At 59.6% G+C, this 7,596-nt stretch overlaps 1 protein-coding gene across 1 annotated transcript; it reads left to right on the forward strand.

Moving 5' to 3' along the window:
• The first annotated feature begins 1,679 nt into the window (after positions 1–1,679).
• Positions 1,680–6,277, forward strand: SELENOW (selenoprotein W). The gene is made up of 6 exons (XM_028529916.2): positions 1,680–1,969; positions 3,488–3,512; positions 3,607–3,660; positions 3,826–3,900; positions 4,003–4,101; positions 5,915–6,277. The coding sequence occupies exons 1-5, from the start codon at positions 1,923–1,925 to the stop codon at positions 4,081–4,083; spliced, it is 282 nt and encodes a 93-aa protein (XP_028385717.1). The 5' UTR covers positions 1,680–1,922; the 3' UTR covers positions 4,084–4,101; positions 5,915–6,277.
• The last annotated feature ends 1,319 nt before the right edge of the window (positions 6,278–7,596 follow it).

Consider the following 7,596-nt stretch of genomic DNA (forward strand, 5'->3'; position numbering starts at 1 on the left):
AGCACTGAAGTCCTGTCGAATTCCTCCAGCTTCCCCACGTCAGCACAGCAGGGGGCCCTTGGTTCTCAGTGGCAGGAGCGGGGTGTCTTTCTTCTTTTGAGGCCCCCGGCAGGTTCTCAGCTGGTCCACAAAACACACTTTGAGCTTCTGCCCTGTGTCTGACCACCTGCTGAACATGCTGGGAATGTTGGGGGGCACGAAAGAGCACAGAGGGGACATGGACTCAGCCCGAGGGGACACGGACCCAGCTTGTAATGGTATACAAGAATAATTTTTGGGGGGAAAATAGGGAAAGTCATGACTCCCACAGATGTAGAGGTAAACATGTGTTGAAGGTTGGGGTGATGCACACCGACAAATGCCGGAGGTTCCCAGCAAAGCAGCGGATGCGGGGAGAGAAAAGCAGGGAGAGGATCTTCCTCAGCCTCCAGAAGAAACCTTGCCGCCACCTTGGTCAGGAGTTCAGGCCTCTGGAACTGTGATGCCAATTTCTGTGGTTTAGACCCCTCAGGTTTTACGATCGTACTGTGTCATGATGGCCCCAGCAGCAAATACAAGATGCGACGTAGACAAGGCATCGTTTTCCACTGAAGACAAACTTTCCCTACAATATGCCGGAGCTGGTTACTGGAGGGTGAGCATGAATCCAGCAGGAGAGGGTAGCAACAGCACGTGCAAAGGCCCCGAGGCAGGACAGTGGGTGAGGTTCCTGATGAGACAGCTGTGCTTCCATGTGACTGGGGCTCTGAGAGAAGGGGCAAGAAGGGACCCATGCGACCAGGCAGGGGCAGATGGTGCTAAGGTTTGGGGTTTTGTTCTGAGGGTCCTGGACGCTCAAGGAGACTGTTCCCCTAGACATGGACTGAGTCCAGCCCTCCACTAAATGCTCCAAGTCACAAGCTCATCACGTCTTTCCAAGACCACCAGGATCAGAGGTCACGCAGCAACGGGGTGGAGTGGCACTTGAAACCTGCCTGCCACCTGCCCTGAGATGCCCGGGTTACGGCAGGTGAGAGGAAGACAGAAACTGGGACAGGAAGGCTTCCCTGCGGAGTCCGTCGTTACTGAGCTGTCCCCACGGGCTAGCCACTGTTCTAGTTCGTCCACCCACGTGAGGCTCGCGTCGGCCCCAGAAGCACTGTTTCCAGGTTGCCCTCTATCCTTATTCCCGCCGTCCCACCACTGTACCCCCAGAACTAGGGCTGCAGGTAGGTCCGCTGCACAATCCCTGAAGGTCCTCACGCCCATCTTCCAGACGGGGAAACTACGGGTCAGAGAGAGGCGCCCGCGCCCCAGCACCTTCCAGGAACCCCACGTTTCCAGGAGCTGGTAGGCAAAGAAAAGAGGGGTTGCTATGGTGATCAGGCGTCACCCGGGTCTTAAAAAGGCAGCTGGGGGCCCTGGCGCGCTCTCTGGAAACCTCGGTGGCATTGGGACGGCCCCCCCAGCCCCGAATCCTTTCGGACCCGGCCCTCTCGCCCACTCCCGGGCAGGAGAGGGGCCCAAATGCCAACCCCTCTCGGATCACGTGGTTAAACCGCCACCCTCCTCAGCAATTTCCCTTCCACCTAGTCCGGGTGGGTTCTGAACCCCGCCTCCACTAGGCCGTACCATCCAGGCCCGGAGGGGGGATCTGGGAGGGAGGATCCCGGAGGGGACGCTCAGGACCTCTTCTGGGGACTCCTTCTGTCCTACACTCCCTGACCCACCGCGGGGAGAGGGGAGGTTTGGGCCAGACGCTCAAGGGGGGCGGACCGTGGGGCCCCTTATCCCCGCTGTGGATAATTGTCCTCTCCAATCCCCCCCCGGCGTTGGTTCGCGCTGTGGGACGCGGAGGCTGGTGCTGGGTGCAAAGCTTTCCCACCCAGGCGCAGACCCTGCCAGTCCCGGGCCGCGGTCGGTCGTTGCCAGCTTTCGGGTAGATGCTGCGCTCCGGCGTCATGCGGCTCGCGGTCCGAGTCGTTTATTGGTGAGCACGACGCCTGAGTCCCCGGCCTGGGCCCAGTGGAGCTGGGCTCCGGGGACTGGGGGCGTCGGGGGCAGGTCCCCTGAGGACCCTCCGCGAGAACGGGGACTCCCGTGGGGGTGGGGTGGGCGCGAGCGGGGCGAAGACCAGAGCGCCTCGACCCCTCTCCAGGTCGGGACCTCCTAGACCCCCTCAGGTTACAAAGGTAGACCTGAGACGCGGGTGCGGCCATTTGAAACCTCCCCAGCCTAGGGCCCAGTTTGGGCGCGGGCGGGGTCCGACGGGTAATGGGAGAGGAGCTTCGATCAATGCTTAGCTGTCCCCTCCCTCAGCACCGAGAACAGTCTTGGGGTGTGGTCGGAGAGTTGAGAATGTTCGAGAATATTCGGTGTGGTTTGGAAAGGAATACAATGGATGGACCTCACTACTAACCCTGCACCTGTTCTGGCTCAGTTTCCCCTTCTGTAGAGGGAGAGCGATCTTAACAGTCCCCACGGAGGGAGCCCTGTGTGTGTAACGGTTTGGTCAGATTCCCGGCAGTGGAAAAGCCAGGGGAGGCCCGGGCGCGGCGGGCGGGGCATTTTCTCTCAGAGACAAGCCCTCTGGCTTGCCCTCTGGCACGTGGTACAGCGCTGGCGTGCACAGGCAGGCTGGCCTGTGTCTTTCAGCCAATTTGTGTTGTGTGAAGTTCCCCTACCAGAAACCTCTTGAGGGAGGAGGATCTTAGCTCCATTTTACAGCTGAGGCTGGGAGTGGGGTGGGCAGGGAAGTAGCTGGCGGTCTGGCCTGCAGCTCCCACTCCAGGTCCGCCCGCTGTCCCGTCTGTGAAATGCCCACCGCGGCAGCCCCAGCTTTTGAGAGCACCATCAGCGCTGCCTCAGCGCCAGAAATGACCACTCGGCAACGCCCGAGTGGAGCGACCTGTGAAGGCCCTCGTCAGGCCTGAGCCCCAGACTCGGGTCCTGAAATAGCCTGCAGTGGGGGCTGGGGTGGCGTTACATTTCATCCGTGGGCGGGGCGGGGCAGGGCCTTGGGGATCCCTCAGAGCCTTCCAAGGCCAGGAGGGCAGGTAGGGGCGTGGACTGGGTGGAGGTGGGGGGGTGGGGGGGCTGTTGTTTCTGCCAGTCTCATCCTAACTCTGCCCTCTTCCATTCCCTCCCTCCTTCCTCCTCCCTGTGGTTGTCTCGTCACACCCTTTTCCCTGCACCCCTCTTTCTGTCCTTGGCTCCCCTGCTGTGTGCCGTTTCTGTGTGTGGATATCTGCCTCCTTTCTGCATCCCTGTCCCCCCATCTCTGTTCACTCCCCAACAATCTCTGTGTGTCTTTCCTCTTGGTTGAGGGTGTCTGCCCCCTGCTTGGTTTCATCCATGCCCCTCTTCACTTCTTCCTGGTCCCACCCCTGTTTCCCTCCATTTTCCGCTGTCCACTCCCCCCGACCCCTCTCCCCCACCTCCCTCTCCGTGGTTTCCCACTGTCTCCCTCCGCCCCTGGACCTCACTCTCCTGGACTCTCCCCCACCAGTGGTGCTTGAGGCTACAAGCCTAAGGTAAGCATAGTGGCTGGCCAGGCGTCCAGGGAAGATGGGGGGAGGGCTAGCTGGCTTGGCCTCTGGTGACCCCTGTCGTGACCTTCCCTTACAGTATCTTCAGCTCAAGAAGAAGTTGGAAGATGAGTTCCCTGGGTGCCTGGACATTGTGAGTCTTGGGGACGGAGGGAAGGGCTCTGACTCGGGTCCCACCACCTGTCCGGCAGCGAGGGGCAGCCTGACCCTTCGCCCTGGCCTTCCCTTTCCCGGGAGGGGCGGTGTCTCCAGGAGAGCACCCCAGCCCCTGCAGCATCTCTGTCTGCCCCCCCTGCAGTGCGGCGAGGGAACTCCCCAGGTTACTGGGTTCTTCGAAGTAACGGTGGCAGGGAAGTTGGTTCACTCCAAGAAGGTCTGTCTGTCTGTCTGTCCTGCCTCATTTTTGGACTGTTGGGGGCTGGGGGTGGGCTTGGTGTCTTGGACCCGGCTCACCACTTCCATCTTTTGTCCACAGAGAGGTGATGGCTACGTGGACACAGAGAGCAAGTTTCTGAAGCTGGTGGCCGCCATCAAAGCCGCCTTGGCTCAGGGCTAATGGACCCTGAAGGCAGAGGTGAGGGGGCCAGCTCCTGGACCTTGGAGCGGATTCCTTGTTCCCCAAGTGCTCCGAACCTAAGCACTGGTTTCCAACCCGATGCACCCCAGAGCTGGCAGCCATTCCCGCCTTGTTCTTTCGGTCACAGAGCTGCGTGTCAGCACCTTCCGAGCCTGGTCCCCGGCTTGCCAGCCAATATGTCCCAGATGAGCCCCAAACTCCACCTACCCTGGAGCTAGGCACTGGTTACTAGCCAAGTCCGAACCGAATTCTGGCTCCAGACTCTGGAGAACCTAGAAGTGCTTTCTACCACCCTCCAAACCTGAGTGCTAGGCCCCCCTGCCCCGGCCCCCCGTGTTTAGAACTGAGTATCCTATCCCAGAGTACTGCGGACCCCAGCACCTGCCCCCAGCTTGCTGGTCCTTAGATGCTTTCAGCCGCCGGTCCCATGTCTTAGGGTGCTTTGCTAGGACCGAGTGAGATCACATTCAATGTGAATTTGGACCTGCAGGAGTCACTCAGCGCGGTGTAACGGTGCAACAGTGCAAATGCCGTGTCTTGAGTGTGGGTCAGAAATGAAGAGAGCCCCCCCCCCCCGCCGATTTAAAAAACATGAAGCGTCACGTGATTTCAAAGCTGCGTGAGCTGCGTGCAGGGGGCTGGTGCTCTGAGGAGAGTGGGACAGGGTGCCCTCCAAGTGGGCCTGACCACTTCACCCCTCAAACGGAGCCCACCCCGTGCAAGCTTACACCGCACGCCACCTCCCAGCCGTCAGTAACTCAGGCGCTCCTTTAAATCTGCACGGGGTTCACCCCGATTCCAGAGAGGTCCATCAGTGGGTGATTTTGGCCCACAGAAGTGGCATTGACTCAAGAAAGGGGAGAGGGAGAGAGTAGTCCTCATTTGCATGGTTTGTGGGCGCAGTTTTGGGGTCTCCAGTGGCAGCCTCGGGGTCGGTGGTCTGCTAGGAGGACTCACAGAACCGGGCAAAGCAGTTACACCTGGTTACGCTTCCTCACAGGGAAGCGGTGGAGATTAGAGTCGGTGTAGGGAAGAGGCAGTGGGCAGCGCCCAGTCGTGCGGACACGCACTTAGCCCCCCGCCCCCGTCGGTAGTGTGTGACAGCAGACACGGGGTATCGCTGGCCAGGGAAGGTCACCTGAGCCTTGGTGTCCTGGGTATTTCCGGGATGTCAGGCATGTGGACATAGCTGACTGCCTGCGTGGCCAACCTCAGTTCCAGCCCCTCCAGAGGTCAGGAGCTGCTGCCTTCCGGCCAAGGCGCCCAGTGTCAGTCACCTGGTTAGTGCGGGGGCGGGGGGCCAGTGTGGCCCCAGACAGACCAAGGCACTCTGACCAGGCAGGGCACTCCAAGGTCACTCCCAGTTAGCCTGTCTCTGGGCACGGTTAGCCCCACGGAGTCCTCGGGTGACTAGGTCTCATGGGGGGTGGTCTGGGTGGGAGGAGGGTGGGAGGAACCAGATGGGGTTGTGATGGCTTCTCCGGAATCAGACCCTGGGTGGACTGCGGAGGGCTGTGTGTTGGGCTTTCTTTTTGTAAGTTGGCCAGGGCCACCCCCTTCCACACAGGCCCCCCCCTTCCTCATCGGAGTTGCTCAGGGCAAGCTCAAATGAGGACTGAGTCTGGGCCCGCCTTGCCTCGTTGGGTTACAGTTTTCCTCACGGTCGTGCACTTTCCTTGTGCTTCATTTTCTCCCCGAGGTGCCATGTCCTGCGTCTCCCTCTTACCATTCTTCCCTCAGTATTGGCCCAGCCCGGTCTCTCTCCCTGCAAGCTGACCCTCCACCCTCCCCTTTTCTTCTCTCTGCACAGTCCCGTGACCTGGGCCCCGCCCCTCTCGGCAGACGCTTCATGACGGGACGGACTGAAATGTCTCGTGGACGCAGGTCTTTCCCCGATGTTCTGTGGCCGCCGGGCGGGGCAGAGATGGATGCCCCTGGTCTTTGCCTGTGTGCGTGCGTGCATGAGTGTGTCCCCCCAGAATCTAGCTGTGTATACCAGCCCTCCTCCTCCCCAGTCCCCTGTTCACCCTCTCCCTGTCTCCCCGCTGGTGTTTCTGCTCCGAGCTTCCTTCTCAAGGCGGAGCCTAGAAAGGGATCCCGATGTGTGAGGCTCAAGTTTCAGCCCTGTTTGCAACGGTTCACAATTCAATAAATGTTGGATGAGTTTAACAAACCCTGCCTGTGTCTGCGTGGGTTCCACCTCCGCTCAGGGAACGTGGCCCCAGCGCCGACTGCCCTGGCACCTGGCTAATGGACGGGCATTTTGGTCCCACCGTTGGAAACATGCAGCTGTGACAGGAAGGTAAAGGAGACTCTGAATCCCAGATCAGGGTTGGTTTGGGAGGGCTGCTGACACAGCGCAAGGCGACCAGGCGGCTCAAACCACCGACATTTCCTCTGTCAGCGCTCCGAAGGCTGGGAGGCTGAGACCAAAGTGGGGGCGGGCATCTGGTTGGCCTTCTTCCGAGGCCACTACCTGTCACACCTCTGTGTGCTCACATGATCTCTGCACATGTGTCCTGGTGCCCCGTGTGTGTCCAAACGTCCTCTTACAAGACACCAGTCGGTTTGGAATAACCCACTTTAATGGCATCATTTTTTAAAGAAGATTTTTAGAGAGGGGGGAGGGAGGGAAAAAGAAACATTAATATGAGGGACTGATTGGTTGCCCCTCTTACGAGCCCTGATGGGGATTGAACCTACAATCTGCATATGTACCCTGACTAGGAATCGAATCCATGACCCTTCAGTTTATGGGACGATCCTCCAACCAGCTGAGCCACCTGGCCAGGACCCAACTGTCACTTCTGAGTTCTTGGCAGTCCGGCCTTGTGGGGAAGGGGCTTTGTCCCATAACAAGACTGTTTCCAGGGAGAACGTGGTTGGGGGTGTCCCTCTGCCTCCAGCTGGGCTGGTGGTTCCACCAAAAATGTAGAGAAAGGGTGTGGGGGGAATCTCCAGGGCAGAGAAAGGACATGCCCCAGAGGTCCCTGGGCCTCTGAGCACCCTGTCTGCCAAGCCCTCTAGGGGCCACTGGGTTTGGTCCCAGTGTTCTCACACTGAGAAACCACGACATAGCACTTTCCAAGTGTTTGCCTGCACCACCTCTAGCCTTCCACCTGCTGTGTGAGCAAATCACCCAACTGACCCCAAGGTCAAGGGGACTCTGATCCTGGAAGAGGCTTTAGGCCTCGCTGGCCAAAGGAGGTGTGGGGTGGGTTTGATGAGCCCCCTCTAGCAAGATCAAGGAGTGTCGTCCACTGACGAAGCTGAAGGAAGACCTGAGTTATCGGCTGTCACATCATGTCACACTGTTTTAGGTCAGCTGCCAGGGTCAGTCACGCCGAGGGCAGGGTGCTCGGGGGCCCCCATCACTGCGTCGGAGTCATCGAGTGCACCACCGGCTTCTGTATCAACCTTCCAGACTTGAAGCCTCCCAGGCCCGCTTGTTAATGTTCTGCGTGGCCAGGATGCAAGCTGGCATCTGGCCAC

Source organism: Phyllostomus discolor, chromosome 12, assembly GCF_004126475.2.
Source record: "Phyllostomus discolor isolate MPI-MPIP mPhyDis1 chromosome 12, mPhyDis1.pri.v3, whole genome shotgun sequence".
Classification (NCBI taxonomy): Eukaryota; Metazoa; Chordata; class Mammalia; order Chiroptera; family Phyllostomidae; genus Phyllostomus; species Phyllostomus discolor.